Here is a 17,384-nt window from a genome sequence, read left to right on the forward strand (position 1 = left end):
CTGCGGATTTCTTGCTCCAAAGTAGGTTCCACATCAATGGTAACTCCTTCAGTGTGAGCAACTATCAGGTTAAGGCTCCTGAAATCCTCAGCAATCTCATCGGGTAGCTGGGCCACAACAGCTGAATGAACATGCTCCTTTCGACTCAAGGCATCTGCAACCAAATTCGCCCTGCCTGGGTGATAGTGAATCTCCAAATCATAATCCTTAATAAGCTCCAACCAACGGCGTTGCCTAAGGTTGAGATCCTTCTGAGTGAATATATACTTCAAACTCTTATGATCCGTGTATACTTGACACTTGGTTCCCATAATGTAATGTCTCCAAATCTTAAGTGCATGCACAACGGCTGCCAATTCCAAGTCATGAGTGGGGTAGTTCAATTCATGTTTCCGTAACTGACGAGAAGCATAGGCAATCACATGTCCTTCCTGCATGAGCACACATCCTAAGCCTTGGCCACATGCATCACAGTAGATATCAAATCCTTTCTGTAGGTCTGGCATAACCAACACTGGTGGCGACATCAACCTCTTTTTCAATTGCTCAAAGCTGTCTTGGCACTTCTCGTCCCACTTAAATTCTCGTCCTTTCTCCAAAAGCGAAGTCATAGGTTTAGCAATCTTAGAAAATCCTTCAATAAATCTCCGATAATATCCTGCTAATCCCAAGAAACTCCGAATCTTCGTAACGGTAGTGGGTACTCTCCATTCCATTATCTCCTTAACTTTAGCAGGATCCACTGAAATTCCTCCATTAGAAATAATATGACCAAGAAATGGCACCTCGCCAATTCAAAACTCGCACTTGCTGAATTTGGCATGTAGCTGGTTATCTCGTAGCTTCTGTAGCACCAATCTCAGATGTTCCTCGTGATCACTATCACTCTTAGAATAGATAAGAATATCGTCGATGAACACCACGACGAATCTGTCCAAATACTCCATAAACACCTTATTCATCAAGTTCATAAAATAAGCTGGTGCATTGGTTAATCCAAACGACATAACAGTAAACTCATATAATCCATATCGAGTCGAGAAAGCCGTCTTGGGAATATCCGATGGTCTAATCCTCATCTGATGGTATCCGGATCGGAGATCAATCTTCGAAAATACTCTAGCACCTCTCATTTGATCAAATAAATCCTCAATACGGGGTAACAGATACTTATTCTTCACAGTAACATCGTTGAGAGATCTATAATCCACACACATTCTTTGCGATCCATCCTTCTTCTGTACAAACAGAACCAGTGCTCTCCACGGTGAGGAACTCAGACGAATGTACCCAGCTTCTTGTAACTCAGTTAACTGCTTCTTAAGTTCCTTCAACTCCTCTACGGACATCCTATATGGCCGTTTAGAAATAGGGGCGGTTCCAGGTAGGAGATCAATAACAAACTCAACTTCTCTATCAGGTGGCATCCCTGGTAACTCCTCTGGAAAGACATCCGGATAATCCCTAACTGCACGGATGTTGTCACCCACAAACTTCTCATCTTCTAAGAATGTTGTTAGACTGATGGTGGTAGTTACTGCAACTTCAACTTCAAATCTTTATCCTTTGGAACTGGTGAGTTCTACAGTTCCCTTAGCACAGTATATATACTGCCTTTGCCTTTCTTAACTATGACATACCAAGGATCACGTCCATAGTGCTCTCTTCTAACACTATAGGGGTAGCCCATCTGGGTTAGAAACACAGGGTAAGAAAGGAAGAATTGTAGACAAGGCGAGTAATTACGAGGAATGTTACTGCGGAAGATTTATTAGCTAAGTAGATTAGTGTGTTATCCACTAAAGCTAATACATTACCTTATGGTGGTACATGCTAAGATGCCCGTCTATACTATTTCAATCAATCAAAGAAGCAAATCAAACATTGATCATCAGTACAATCAACCAACATTTTTAATAGAGAAAATAATTTTAATTTCGTCTTAGGTTCCCTATCTCTGAAAAAGTTCATAGTTGTAGGATTCCAAGGTGTGCAATCCATCTTGTCTCAGAGTAGAAAAGGTAAGAATGATCAGAGTAGAGTAGCAAAAGGTGAGACACGATCAAGATGAGATAAGTATGAAATGAATCAGAGTAAGGTAAGTAGGAAAGGTTTGTCCATTTCTATCTAGGTTTCGTCCTACAGTCAACATTTCCTCTGATACCACTTCTGTCACACCCGGCTTTAAAGAACAAAGCCAGGTGCATCTCATACATGCGCCAAGAAGACAACACATATAATAACAGAGTGTATAGAGATAAATGTCACAATAACCAGAGTATTTATTACATAGCGGAAGACTTACAAAAATAAAAGATAAATATAACACGAACTAAGGATCGTTGGCGCCAATGTCAACTGAGAAACGCCACCTAGATCAGATCAAACTCCTCGCCTTGTGGCTCCTCCTGAACCACCTGCTCTTCTCCTGTGGGGGGGGGGGGTGTGAGACAGCAAGGGTGAGCTCACACATGATCATCGCTCAACAAGTTGTGGGGAATAATGTGACATGAACTCACCAAAGGTGGGAGCTCATGGAGTGTAAGGCTTATCAAAGAGAATGGTTAAAGCTGAGCATTGCTTTTAATGTTGGTCAAACTTTTATTAGCAATTACTAGATGTAAGTAAATACCAAACCATAATAAAATAATAGAGAACAAAATTAATAATAAACCCATGCAAATGCAAATGACAAAATTGAATTTAAGTTCCATAATTTAAACATCAGAGAGTCCTGAGCTGCTCATGACCGTGAGCTCGGCTAGTATACCAGTTTTACACTCTGCAGAGGTTGTACCCTTTACCCACAAGTCATGCTACCCATCTGCCAAGGGGTCGCGAATCCCATATACCTCTACCTAGGAAGCGCGGCAGGGCAACACTACGAGGCCTTTACAAAGTTCCACTAGCTTCCGAAAACCCGCTACAGTTTATAGGAAGTTCCAATGCAGGGTTCCTGGCTGACCGCCATCGCAGCAAAATCAACCAGGGACCTCCCTACACTGACCACCCCCCTACTGCCCTTGCCCCTTTCGGGTAAGGTAGTCTTCCACTAGCTTTCCTAATTAGTCAGCCAAGGGCGTCCCATTAAACCCTTGTGGTGGCACGTGGTTCTCAAGTTAAGCTCTATGTTCCAATTAACATTAATGATCATAACATGAACATAAATAGAATAACAAAAGAATTGGAACATAGATATAATAAATGATTATCCCAAAACCATGTAAAGCAATAGCAAACTACCCAAGTGATTCAGGGGTAAACAAGGTAATGAGATAAACAATCTAGGGTGACCTATTGGGTCCCATCAAAATTAACCTATGCATAGATAAGTGATATTAAAGAACATTATTGGGTAAAAAGTGGTCAAGGGCACAACTTGCCTTCAATGAGCTCCTGCTCAGCTACTTCAACCTGCTGCTCACCAGGATCCTCGGTCACGGGCTCTTCTACTCGTCACAATACAAACAAACACAGTGCATATAGAGAAATTAACATTACACCAAACATATATACAAAATACACAGTAATAATCTACTCAATAAAATAAAATTCTAGGAATAGGAATCATAATTTTTGGAGTTATAGAATTTAAGTTATGGATTTTCAAAGGTTTTATGTGTTTAAAATAGGATTAAGTGTGAAATAAATTTTCTTACTGTTTTCATGACATAACAGAGGCTCTAGGTGATAAAGAATAAAATTACAAAAATTTTAGAAACTAGAATGAAGTAATTTGGAGCAAGTATGAATTTTCTATGAATTAACAAAGTTCTAGCATATATTTTCACATTAAAAATTCTTTTATAATTCAATTTCTCGGGTTTTATAATAATCTGGACTAGGCCTCAATAACTAGACAAGGCAAGGGTTCTGGCGCAAAGTGTTCCAAGACTCAGAAACCCAAGGCGAGGACCGCGGGTTGAGGTCAGTATAATACAGGGGCTCTTTAATAAAAGAGTCCGACCGAAAGGGTATGGGGACACTACGGCCGTCCGATCGGAAATCGGCCGCCAGGATTAGATCTATCTATCATATGAAGCGGTACGGAGCCGTGGCCCTCGGATCCACATCCAAGGATCTGGATTTAATGCGCGAAAATCTCATTGCGACCGCCGGATCTGACATCGACGGACACGATGTAATTGATCGAAGGGGGGGGGGGGTACGCGCGATTAAATCAGAACCGCCCAACTACGATCTCACGGCTGACGCTGGCTCTACTGTCCATCTAACCGCAGACGCAGGTTGCAAAATCTACGGTCCTGAAGTCGTCTTCCTCCCCTGCTTCCGACGGCGGTCACCCGCACCAGCAAGTGCGCCGCCGATGAGCGCGAGTTAACCCGTCCGATAACGCGGCGGGGTCGTGGTTTGCTACGCACAACGGATAAAAAAAACAAGATGAGCTGCACAAAGAGACCATACCGGAGTTAGGAGCACGAGCAGGATTGTCCACGGGAGATGCTACGCGACGGCGAGCCTTGTTTTCCGACGGCGAAATCCCGGCGCGCCGCCCTATTGATGCCACGACCGATTACAGCGAGGCACGTAAGGAACACCGCGGTCCGCCCCCGCCCCTGCGCTAAAGATCCCAAACCTGCGCTCGACTTCTCGTGTTCTCTCTCTCTCCCTGCGGCGGCACTCACGTTTCTTCCTCTGCGATGATGGAGGCATCCTAGGTGCAGCGTAAGAGAGGGGTAGAGGTTGCGGTGCCCCAGGCATTTGTAGTCTAGGGACGGCCTGGGGGAAGGCGAACCACCCCAGCTGAACCGAGCGGCCCATGGCGAGGATCACGCGCGCGGAATCCGGCAGTGGCCGTTGCAACGGAGAAGATGCCGCGATGATTCGGGCCCACCTGCCAGCGGAAGAAGGGAAGGAGGAAGGCGCGCCCGCGACTGACTTGGGTGGCCCGCTTGTCGGCGCCGTCCAGCAGTGCGGGTGGAGAAATGGGCCAAGGCGAGGGTTTTCTTTAGTGGGCCGAAAGTGGGATCCGAGGCCCAGGTAAGTTTCTTCTCTTTTTCTTTTTATTTTCTGTTTCATTTCATTTTTAAATCTCCATTTTGAATTCAAACTTGTTTGTGAGCTTCATAACTGAGTTAAATACCTAAATTAAAATATTACTAGGAACAAAATGTATTCTCTCATATATTTATTTTCCTCTATTTTGTATAATCTCTTCCTTCTCTCTTTTCTTAATTCTAGGATTACTTTAGGATTTAAACCCCCATCTGGATATTTAACATATTTCTTTTTTTACATTATTATAATATTGTCACAAAAATGCACACACAAATAAAATATTCAGCATGATGCAATGATTTAGTAGCATATCTTTTTATTAATTGTTTTTGGACATGGTGTTCACATATGATGATGCTTAAAGATCAAACTCACATAAAGAGAAATTGTTTCTCTATTGGTATTATTTCTAGCAATTTACAAAGTGGGTGTTACACTGCCTTGGGGCTATAAAAGGGACCCCTAGGCGCATGGAGGAGTATACCAAGCATTCCTTGAGCACTTTTGATCACTCACACTCCATTCCTGCGCACTTGTTCGACATTCTAGTGATTTGAGCTCCGTTCTAGTGTGCTAGTCTCTTGAGCTCAAGTCTGGGTCTTGTGTGTGCGTATTTGCTGTGATCTTTGTGTCTTGTGTGAGTTGCTAATCCCTCCCTTGCTCCGTGCTTCTTTGTGAACTTCAAGTGTAAGGGCGAGAGGCTCCAAGTTGTGGAGATTCCTCGCAAACGGGATTAAGAAAAGCAAAGCAAAACACCGTGGTATTCAAGTGGGTCTTTGGACCGCTTGAGAGGGGTTGATTGCAATCCTCGTCCGTTGGGACGCCACAACGTGGAGTAGGCAAGCGTTGGTCTTGGCCGAACCACGGGATAACCACCGTGCCATCTCTGTGATTGATATCTTTGTGGTTATTGTGTTTTGTTGAGACTCCTCTTTAGCCACTTGGTGATTATTGTGCTAACACTTAACCAAGTTTTTGTGGCTTAAGTTTTAAGTATTACAGGATCACCTATTCACCCCCCTCTAGGTGCTCTCACTAACTTCCTTCCATCAACCGTGTTTAACTTGACCATTTCGTCAGTTAAATCTTCTTGAAGCTTTCTATGTGGTAAGAAGTTCAAGTAACAACAAGAGCACAACCTTCATTTGATGACACAAAATGACACACAAATCCTCAAACAATTATAACAATGAAGCTAATAGGCACGACAACAATTATAGCTTACAACACATCAATTTACTAACACCAGGCAAATAATTGGTCCTATAAATAGATTGTGCATGTGCAATAAAGAAGTTGTGGATAAGAATAATGTGGGCATTGATCTGGAGCCTAAGATAACTTCTCACAGATTAAGAAAAAAACTGGCATACCTATGCTTCTGAATGTGAGCATGAGCTTCCACATCCAATTTTATAGATTGGCATACCTATGCTTCTGAATATGAGCATGAGCTTCCACATCCGATTTTATAGGTGCTCCAATAGATTCCTTTCTCTCGTGATGACTTGGTCCAAACTTAGCATGGGCTCTATTTAATTCCATTTGTTGACTCCATACCATAAGAAAAGAAAATAAATAAAATGAACCAAACTGAACTTACATTGATCTCCTTTGTAGTCCCGATAATAAAGATATTGGACTTTTTGCCTTTGCTCCTTCATAAGAGATTTCATCTCCGCTTTCAGTAATTGGCTTTTCATTTTCAGGCTGCACCAACAAGAATATAATAATAACAAATAAGTATATCCAATCTAAAAGCTATAAGAGGTAACAGTCAAGATAAAAAATAATATCATATGTTGTGATTGATTTAAATTAAATTCTATAAAGAGCAAGCAACTAAACTAAGCATGATAGTAGGAACAATTCAAATAAATGAATGAATACAATAGAAATGTACCAGTGAAGCAGCGAGCCTAGAAGCTAGTGCTTCAATCTTTTCTGAATACTCAGAAAGCTTAGCTTTTGAAATGTTGGTCAGGAACAAAACCATCAAAAACATATGGTTGGAGATGGGCAGATGGAGAAAAGATAACTGGGAAAGAGATAGGAAACTTTACTTTCATTGATATCCCCATTAGAAGGAATACTATGATCTCTAAGAGTCATGACAACTGCACCACCTTCCAAAACCTTATCAAGGCCATGAAGAACCTTGACACCAGACAAGTGGTATGTTTCTCGCAAAACAAAAAACAAAGGCACTTGTAACCATTGCAATTCACGACATATTAAAACAAACAATTATATCACTATAACTGTTAGCCATCTATTAACTAAAAAGATTTGTATATCAATACCTCCCACTTATGTATCTTCCTCATCATCGTCATCCCTTGGAGGCGGACATGGTCGATGATGCCAGAGGTGTAGTTCGAGAGGCCCTCGAATTGGTAGAGCTAGCTGTACACGAGCAACTCCTAGGTGGTCTCATGGACGTGGGAGTCGACGACGAGGCCGTAGCGCAAATCATAGAACTCTCAGAGCAACAAATAATACAAACTTCGTTATCATCAGATGCAACAAGAAAGACCAAAGCAACAGAGGGATGAAATACCCTTACTAACAACGACCTGATCACCATAAGCTCCTCACCTCCACAGTAATACACTGGTAGATAGAATATGTTGAGATTCATAAAGTCCTGAAGCACCGGCGTGATGGACTGCTCCAGCGGGATCGCCACGCTCATCCGCTGGCTTGTCGCAGCACCCTGCTGATTTAAATAGGACGATTAAGCGAACACCCAAATGCGCGTCGATGGTAGGTCTGCGTCGATTTGAGGCAAGTTTTTGGGCCCTCCTTACATCCTTATAAAAACACATGTAAGTACAATACAACAGAAATCATTTATTCAGGGCAGAATATACCTCCGTTACGACGACGAGGGTTGGGAGGGGCCGAGGGGCACGACGGGGGCTGGGAGCACCCTTCCCTGCAAACAGAGAGGCAACGCAAGGAAGCAGCCACATACCAGGAAAGTAGTTCATGTCTATGACACAAAACCGGTCTCTTGTTATGTGCTCCCTAATCATATCAATGTTGAATAGTCTAAGACCCTGCCAATCAGGTGAAAGCAAAAAGCAAAATGAGACTAATTCACGAAGGCGCAAGAATCACATTACCAGTCGTCGCCGTAGTTCTCGTGCCAAGATCTCAAGCAATGGTCTCGGAGGAAGTTCTGATAGGGGCATGTTAGAAAATCAGTTGCCTACAGTGTTTTCTAATGCAACGGAAAAACCTACAAGGACAAAAAATTGGACAAGCAACACGCACCAGCAACACCAGGGTCAAGATCTGCATCATTTGCACTGGCTGCGATCTGCATCATTTGTACTGGTTGTAGCACAAGAGACCCTTGGAAACTAAAATACCCCAGCATTATTCGACAGATCACCTTCATCAACATTTGGAAGTGAAAACCGACATACAACCCTTATTGCATCCCCAACAATGTACACCTTAAACATGACGCGAGCTGTATACAAATGACAGGGGGCTAGGAGCACCCTTCCCTGCAAACGGAGAGGTAACGCAAGGAAGCAGCCACATACCGCCTATTCCTGCGGGGGAGTCGGGTGGTTAGGGTTCTCACCGAGGGTGAAGGGGTCGACGCCGAGCCCAGAGCGGAGGTCGAGCGTGCTGGCTCCCATGGTCATGCCCTCGCACCGCCGTCGCACCGGCAGCATGGCCTGGGACGGCATCCCAACCGCCGCCCCAGCCGCCGCCGCCGTGGCGGCGCCGCCACCTCCCGCCATCGCCGGGGACCCATGTGCCTGCATCCTAAAGTCCACCTCACGGCCCCAGTCCACCTCGCGCCCCCTCCCTCCTCTTCGGCGTACATGGACTCGATCCGATGGGATCCGACGGCCCCATTTGTCACGCGCCGTGCAACCGCCAGCACGACACAGATGGACGCAACGCGATGCGGCGGTCCCGCCGCTCTCGTGTCCAGGACCCTTTGCTCGCTTGGCTCCTCGCACGTCGCATCAGCAGGTGGTGGGCATCAGAGGAGGAGCCGCGGTGGTTGGTGCGTGTGGACAGCAGATGGAGATGGAAGGTTGGCCCCCCAATCACGGGATGCGGGAGAAAAGGGGCAGCGGCGGGAACTACGGGAAGATGGAGGTGGGGGCGGAGGCACAGCGGGCGTCGTGTGCGAGAGCCGGGGGCGGGGCTTGGGCGCGATGGTGGCGGGGGCATAAGGAAGGGCGCTGATGGTGGCAGGCGTAGATGGGAGGGGTTGGCGGCGGCGCGATGGTGGCGGCGCGATGGTGCTGGGGGATCGGGCGCGATGGTGGCGGACTGGCAGGGGCTGGGGGATCGGGCGCGATGGTGGCAGACTGGCAGGGGGCGGGGGCACGGTGACGCCCGGGTGAACGCCCTCGTTACAGTCATATGGTGTAGTAGAGAAATAGAAAATTGAAACATCCTGTATACGAAGCTTGGGCCGCGTCAATTAATGGGCCCTCGCCCGTCATGACGAGATGTTTTTTTCCTTTTTATATATACAGTATATATATTATTATATAGTATATGTATATATATATACACTTTGACAGCTGGTTTTGTAGGGTATACTGATACATACTCGGCATACTCTATAGATCCATCGTTGCCATCATGTGTAAACGGCTATCTCTTATTCACCCTGTCACCTATTTCAAACTCCACCGTAAACAGTACATGCATATGCACCAGCTGATGTTTGTTTGTTTGAGCTAGACGGTTTCTCAGCATATATAGCTAGAAGATGAAACAAACAATTTTTTTGGTTCAGCTTTTAGAAAGACTAAAGATTAGCTAACGGAGTTTATATAAGAGGCTAAAAAAACTGGTTTAGTAGATTTTCTATAGGTTCCTGAATTTAGAAAGCTAACAACGTCATAAAGCCCAACAATAGTTTTTTTTTTAAAAAAAAATATAAAAACCACAGCTCAAATAAATAGCCCATAAGACGTTTGTTATTACTGATCTTTTGATCTTTCCGGTATGCATATGGACATAGTACGATAAGTACGTAGCGAGAGAAAGACACGTAGCGAAAACATTCTCGTTATCTAGTCGTATGACATACGATTCTACAGGGACACACACGGAATCTTAGAAACAATCATATAGTTTGGGCACCTGCCCCAGCTAGATTAGAGAGGCGGGGCCGGCGGACCCAGCGAAGATGGACGTCGCTGATCTACGTAGTAACCCAGATTCTTAGGACTACCAGCCGTCACGAAATACTACACGAAGTTCTATATGCGTCTGCAGGTGAAGCGTTGCTGTCTCACCTACACCCACAGACGGCGACGACTCTTCTGAAAAAAGAAAAGAAAAGGATGCATAGCAGCTCAGAATTGCTCACCGAACCACACAACACCACCTTTGTGATAACAAGCTTCTCGTAAAAGAGCTGCGCGCGCGCTGGCCGCTCTAGCTTGCTCACTTCACCATTTGCGAAAATTTTGGAAACATTTGTTTAACAGTAGGAAGAAGCAAGAAAAAAAATTTGGGGGACAATTGCTGGTTTCGGGATGAGAGGTTCATGTACGTACGTACGTACGTACGTGTGGCTCGCTGCCCTAGCTAGTACCTCTTGTCTCGCTCCCTATTTTTAAGGTTTTCACTTTGTAAGCACTGCACGGTGTAAAAGACGGAGTGTGGGATGCGTTAGTTTTGGAATATAAGAGAGCGTACGCGGGACAGATGATAATCGTATGATGATGATCGATCGGTGCGCCTAATCATCACCCAGAGAGAGAAGTGAGCCGTCATGATTTACTACTACTTGTTGCAAGGGAAACAAACCGGGTAGGCCACTCCTAGAAGAAGAACATGAACATGGGTCAGGGGGCCGGGCTAGCCAATGCAATTAATCATCATCATCATCGATATCATATTATCGATCCATCGAGAAGTGCCACTTTGGACCGCCCGGTTGCTCACCAACCTTGGCCCTTGGGCATCCACACAGCACGCACAGAGGGAGAGAGATGTTGGCTTACCTAGCCCTCCCTTCCTTTTTTTCAGAAAGGAGTCAAACAATGCCTAATTTATTTATATATATACTTAATTTCTTCGTCACAAAAGAGCCACGCGCGCGGCCTAGCTAGTATAGACCGGTGTCACGAACGTACGTACGTACATGCCATATCGAGCTAGCTAGCTAGAGAACGTGCATGTATTGAAGTAAAAACAAAAACTTTTTTGCAGTAGCGAACGTTGCGTAGAGTGGAACGCACGTACGGATCAAATTCGTAACAGTTTGGACCTAAAAGGCCACGCACTGCTCCGGTGCGTCGTCGTCGTCTCGGCGGCGTCGCCCAGCAGAAGAAACCACCGTCACGTCTCTGCTTCGGATGATGGCCGCTGTGCTGATTCGACACCTAACCTGTCGATCGTGTCTCTTTCTACTAGCTTGTCTGTCTGTCGTCCTTGTACTCTCTTCGTTTTCTCTCTCTTGAGAGCTTGTACTGTACGCTTGTTTACGAATCAGAGATCGAGACCAGGCAGCCATCTCGTTCATTTGCAAACCTAACTATAACTACCAGATCAAATCCATACGGAAACTCACGGTCACGACATATATAAAGTATGCCACACACACTCGTGTCGCCCAGTAGAAGAAAGAACCAAGCACACGCGACGCGCGCTGTGCCTTCTCTCTCGCTGCTGCCGAGCTCCAGACTCCAAGGCAAAGCCTACAAACACATGGAGCCGTCGTCAGCGGCGGCACGGTTGCTTCTGCTGGTGGCCGTGGCGGCGGTGGCCGCGGCCAGTGGCGCCACCACGGGCGCGCTGGCCGCGACGCCGTCGCCCCGCCCCAACCCCAAGCTCAGGGGCCTGCGCGTGCGCCTGACGCACGTGGACGCGCACGGCAACTACTCGAGGCTGCAGCTGCTGCAGCGGGCGGCGCGCCGGAGCCACCACCGCATGTCGCGGCTCGTGGCGCGGGCCACCGGCGCGGCGTCGACCAGCAGCAGCAAGGCGGCCGCCGCCGGGGACGGGTCAGGAGGAAAGGACCTCCAGGTGCCTGTCCACGCGGGCAACGGCGAGTTCCTCATGGACCTGTCGGTCGGCACGCCCGCGCTGCCGTACGCGGCCATCGTGGACACGGGCAGCGACCTGGTGTGGACGCAGTGCAAGCCGTGCGTGGAGTGCTTCAACCAGACCACGCCCGTGTTCGACCCGGCCGCGTCCTCCACCTACGCCGCGCTGCCGTGCTCCAGCGCCTTGTGCGCCGACCTGCCCACCTCCACCTGCGCGTCCTCGTCCTCGTCGTCGTCCGCGTCCAGCCCGTGCGGCTACACCTACACCTACGGCGACGCCTCGTCGACGCAGGGCGTGCTGGCCACCGAGACCTTCACGCTGGCGAGGCAGAAGGTCCCGGGCGTCGCGTTCGGCTGCGGGGACACCAACGAGGGCGACGGCTTCACGCAGGGCGCCGGGCTCGTGGGGCTCGGCCGCGGGCCGCTCTCGCTCGTGTCCCAGCTCGGCATCGACCGCTTCTCCTACTGCCTCACCTCCCTCGACGACGCCGCCGGCCGCAGCCCGCTCCTCCTGGGCTCCGCCGCCGGCATCTCGGCGAGCGCCGCCACCGCGCCCGCGCAGACCACCCCGCTGGTGAAGAACCCGAGCCAGCCGTCCTTCTACTACGTGTCCCTCACGGGGCTCACCGTCGGCTCCACCAGGCTCGCGCTCCCGAGCTCGGCCTTCGCGATCCAGGACGACGGCACGGGCGGCGTCATCGTCGACTCCGGCACCTCCATCACGTACCTGGAGCTGCGCGCCTACCGCGCGCTGCGGAAGGCGTTCGTGGCGCACATGTCGCTGCCCACGGTGGACGCCTCCGAGATCGGGCTGGACCTCTGCTTCCAGGGCCCCGCCGGGGCCGTCGACCAGGACGTGCAGGTGCAGGTGCCCAAGCTGGTGCTCCACTTCGACGGCGGCGCCGACCTCGACCTCCCCGCCGAGAACTACATGGTGCTCGACTCCGCCTCCGGCGCGCTCTGCCTCACGGTCATGGCGTCGCGGGGCCTCTCCATTATCGGCAACTTCCAGCAGCAGAACTTCCAGTTCGTGTACGACGTCGCCGGGGACACGCTCTCGTTCGCGCCCGCGGAGTGCAACAAGTTGTGACGTGTGCCGCGCCGTGCCGGGTGTACGTGTATGCGTGTAGGCGAAGGCGATTCGTATTGGATTGGATGGGCCGGTTGGGTCTTCATGTGACGACGCCCGGGTGGTTACCGGTCAGCGATCAATATGTTGACGTGCGGAGTATATATCATGTTCATCGTCACGCGCTGTTTTTTCATCTTCTTTTACTGCTGGAACAATGGTGTCCTCGCTTTATGATTTGGTTTGCGTCTCTTGGGCGGAGGCGGAGACCCATTTGGTCAATGTGATGGCCTCAAATTGACTTGCGAAATCCCTGCCTTGCCAGATATGAGATATCTATCTGCTTTGACTTTCTTTATACCGTCTCGATCACCTAAAACATTGTTTTGCACTATATTCTGCATTGTTCGTAGATTAAATTTTAAATATAGAGATTGAGATGAGCAAGCTACTGAAGATAGCCTTACCGGCCTATCACTTATTTTAAACTAGCATATAACACGTGCTAATGCTACCACTCTCTGGAGAAAAAGGAGAGAGGCCAACGGTGGTGACATCGCAAGGAGAGGGGTTGACGGCGACGACGTGAGTGAGGATGCGGGGAGTGGGAGGTTGGGGGCAGCGGGGAGTGATGAGGGATGATCTAAATAATATTGTGCATTAGAATTGAGTAAAAGATACGTGGTTATCCAACGATCGGAATCGTTGACTTTGGTGGTGCGTTAAGTCTAGGTACAATTTGTTTGGTAAATTTAGTGGAGTGTGAGTGTGGGAATGATTTGATTGAGTGAGTTTTGTCAAGTTTAAACTGGTGAATGGTTTTGATAGTGTATTAAGTCTGGGTATACTTTGTTTAATAAATTTAGTGGAGCATGAGTGTGAGAATGATTTGATTGAGTGAGTTTTATAAAATTTAAACTGATGCGATGCTTAAACAGTCCGATGAGGCCAGTAACAATCAGTCAATCAGAATGTAGAAATGAGGCCAGTAAAAATTCAGCCTAGCTAACTGGGCCAAGCCGACCCTGCCGCGTAGAAAACACGTGCTGCAGCCCAGGATTGTCACCAGCATCCTCAGTTTTATATGGCCCAAACAAGGCAAAACCGCTGGCAACACCGCAGGATGATGTGCCCAAGCCCAATGATCGGCAAGACGAGCGGGGTGTCCATTCTTGGGAACTTCCAGCAGGAGAATATGCATGTCCTCTACCACCTGCGCCGGGGCAAGATCACCTTCACCAAGGCCATCTGCGACTCCTTGCAACAGATAGGTTCCGCATGGACTGGAAACTTGGTCTCGTGATCTTGTACTCCGTGACAGGATTTTAGAGAATTTGTACATTGAGATTGGGGACTAGACATCGGTGCTCTATATTAGCATTTGTCAGAAATTCCTGAAGTGTATTTGCAGAAAAGCGTATCCATTCAGTAATCAGAGTAGCGAAAGGAGGGAGCAGCGCTCGAGGAGAAACTCTATAACTGCTGATAAGATTGGTCGAATATGAAATCCGTTTATTAACACCGATAGTGAGATAAACCTGGAAAGTCTACAATGATGTAAACTTTTTTTTTGGTAGCATATAATAGATTGCCCATCGTTTCTTTGGTCCATTCATCTTTTTTCCTGGTCGCCTTTTTGTTGCTCATTGCTAGAAGTAGAAAGCAAAGCAAATGATCGCTCTCCTAGATCAGAAAAAGTGAACAGGGGAAACCAACAGATTTTTGCAAACCACATGTGCACAGGAATATAATCGTAATGTAGTCACTCAAAACGCAGCTTACAAGAATATATCCATGTTGGGACATGCATGAATGAATTCTAACTTTATTTATAAATCCTTACCCTCCAAACAAGGGGTAAATGTGATCTTTCACTTAGATAACTCGGTGTCAGAATACTCACGCAGAGCATTTGCCAGTTCTTGGACATGTTGGTCTACAACTCCTGACAAGAAAATTTTGAGCTTCGCAGTCCATGAACATATTGTACTGTTTTGAATAAAAAAACTATAAAAGAGATAAAACGAAATGTAACCTTACCTAATTTGTGTAACGCGTCCTCGAGTTTGAACACATACTCTTTGTTAGGTCCAGATGGGCCTTGAGCAAGGTAAATTTGCCTAAATACGGCAAGAGTTTTCTTAGGGAACTAAACAGCGCACAGGTTCTATCATAAGCTAACAATAGTTTCAGTTGCGCGATCTAGTAATGCAGAAGTTAATTGGATGCCATACCTGGTCATTTCTTCCAGAGGTGCAGGACCAAGATAGTTTTGATTGTTCTCCTTGTTACTGGTGGCGAAGTATCTGTTACCCATGTAATGATTCAGTTCTGTCAGTGAAATTTTAGTGCGTTGAAATGTTTATTTAAAATTATAGGACCACTTACACCATCACATTTTCGACAGCTGGTACTTTGGGCGATGAATCCTGAAAGTTATTACAACTTAATACTCCGTAATAGTTACATATCGAACATTATCCAAAGGGAAATAGATCCAGCCCTCGTATCTTACAGTATACAAGTCAAGGTAAACCTTCTCATCATATTGCTTCTCCCTGACCTCAAGATACTGCAAATTTAAATCTGAAGATAAATGCCAGTAGAAGCAATATAAAGCTGTAAGCAACGGAGTATCAGAATGTGCAGAGATTTGCTGCTACGTATACCATCGCGATAAACACATATAAGTTGATATATATACCGAAATTTCATAAGCCCATTCATGACTTAAATCGTCATAGTATCTAGATATAATCAGTTTGTAGGAAAGAACATATGAGTTTTGGTACATCGACCAATCTCTAAATCTCCATAATGACAAGTAACATCAGCAATATCCCAATCATCAAACAATCTGAGTATCATCATGGGATATTTGTGCGCGATCAGTACTAGTGAACAAAACATATCTGCATCTGCCTGGCTTGCAATAAACATACCTCCAAAGCTATCTCCTTATCTTCCTCCTTTATTCTGTAAGCAACTCCCCACTGAAAGATGTAAAATAGACAGATTAGCTCGCAAAATCAATCGCATGGACTGCGAAGAGGATTACCAGGCTATCCAAAACGATAAGTAAAAAAGATGTACTACATGATAACATGACGTAGTGGGAGTGACATGTCATCAACCATGAATTTACTAATTCATTTGGTTTGCGTGTCCTAGTAATCAGTCTGTCCTTAGCAGTTACATTGACAGAGTAGGAGGGTGGACATGAGAAAGGGCCTACGCAAGTCGCTCCGGGCTGGTGCTCGAGCGTGACGGTCCTCCCGGGGAACTGCGGCGTGCCCCTGTGGTCCGTGCTCCCTGTCCACCCGCCGCCAAAGGAAGGAAGAATAATTTGAGGCCGCGGCCGTGAAGACGGACGGATTGCAGGCACAAGCAGGTAAGCAGGGTGTGGAGGTTACCTTGGTAGAAGACGCGGCGGTAGTCCCTGACAAAGCCGACGACGCGGTCGTCGTAGGCGAAGCCTGGGTTCCAGATCAGCGAGCCGTACCCGAACACCCAGATCGGAGACATGGTCGCCGCGTCTCTTCCCCCTTCTCCCGGCGCGTCTCCTTCCCCTCCGGTCGAATCGAGGATGGTTTGTTTTTTTGCGCACGGCCACGGCCACGGCCACGGCCCACGGGGGATGACGGCAGGCCTCACGCAGAGGAGTCGCTACTGCTCGGTTGCTCCTCTGGTTGGTGCGAGCGCGAGTAGAAAGAAGCAACCAACAGGAAGGAAGGCAGGCAGGCGAATCACGCAGAAATCGAGAGGCAGACGACAACTAGCCAGTTATTCTCTCTTTTTATTTATTCCCTTTTCATTTTGTCCCAACGCGACAAGTGGCTAGAAGCCTAACTTACGTCATGGTTTGCTCACACCTAGGACTGGGCATTCGGGTTAGCCCAAATTTTCGGGTCGGGTATTTCGGGCTTTCAAGAATTCGGGTTTTCAAAAGCAGTACCCGAATATGGACCCGAACTTAGCTAAACCCGAAAATTCGGGTACCCAGAAAATTCGGGTTTGGGTATGGGTAGTCCATTCTACCCGATTTCATTATAGATCATTTTTATAGATAGTAATTGCGCACATATTTTGGCAAAAAAAATTGGAAAAAACAGCATCACGAGTGTTCACAGATCAGTAGAGTTGCTTCATGGAAATAGCACCACCACTACATCGATCAAGAGTGTGCATATATATACTTGGGCAAAAACTAAAAAGAGTCCATCTCAAAAATATATATGCACTAACCCTGCAGT

General features: G+C 47.1%; 2 protein-coding genes across 3 annotated transcripts; one reads left to right on the forward strand and one right to left on the reverse strand.

Moving 5' to 3' along the window:
• The first annotated feature begins 11,200 nt into the window (after nt 1–11,200).
• On the forward strand, nt 11,201–13,487 carry LOC103642777 (aspartic proteinase nepenthesin-1). The gene has a single exon (XM_020545708.3). It carries the CDS (start codon nt 11,608–11,610, stop codon nt 13,150–13,152), a length of 1,545 nt encoding a protein of 514 aa, XP_020401297.1. The 5' UTR covers nt 11,201–11,607; the 3' UTR covers nt 13,153–13,487.
• A 1,300-nt stretch (nt 13,488–14,787) lies between these two features.
• LOC100284213 (cation transport protein chaC) lies at nt 14,788–16,983 on the reverse strand. 2 transcript variants are annotated; one of them, XM_008663789.3, is made up of 8 exons: nt 16,545–16,917; nt 16,367–16,443; nt 16,074–16,124; nt 15,647–15,703; nt 15,520–15,560; nt 15,366–15,437; nt 15,172–15,251; nt 14,788–15,067 (listed from the first exon to the last, which is right to left on the reverse strand). In XM_008663789.3, exons 1-8 carry the CDS (start codon nt 16,654–16,656, stop codon nt 15,003–15,005), a joined length of 555 nt encoding a protein of 184 aa, XP_008662011.1. In that variant the 5' UTR covers nt 16,657–16,917; the 3' UTR covers nt 14,788–15,002.
• Between the last annotated feature and the right edge of the window lie 401 nt (nt 16,984–17,384).

Source organism: Zea mays, chromosome 10 (assembly GCF_902167145.1).
Source record: "Zea mays cultivar B73 chromosome 10, Zm-B73-REFERENCE-NAM-5.0, whole genome shotgun sequence".
Lineage (NCBI taxonomy): Eukaryota > Viridiplantae > Streptophyta > Magnoliopsida > Poales > Poaceae > Zea > Zea mays.

Coding starts and splice junctions, on each gene's coding strand:
- LOC103642777 (XM_020545708.3), top strand. CDS start 11,608: ATGCCACACACACTCGTGTCGCCCAGTAGAAGAAAGAACCAAGCACAC.
- LOC100284213 (XM_008663789.3), bottom strand. CDS start 16,656: ATGTCTCCGATCTGGGTGTTCGGGTACGGCTCGCTGATCTGGAACCCA. Junction 16,125..16,366: donor ACCAGCCCGGAGCGACTTGC/GTAGGCCCTTTC, acceptor TACATCTTTCAG/TGGGGAGTTGCTTACAGAAT. Junction 15,561..15,646: donor TTTACCTTGACTTGTATACT/GTAAGATACGAG, acceptor AATAACTTTCAG/GATTCATCGCCCAAAGTACC.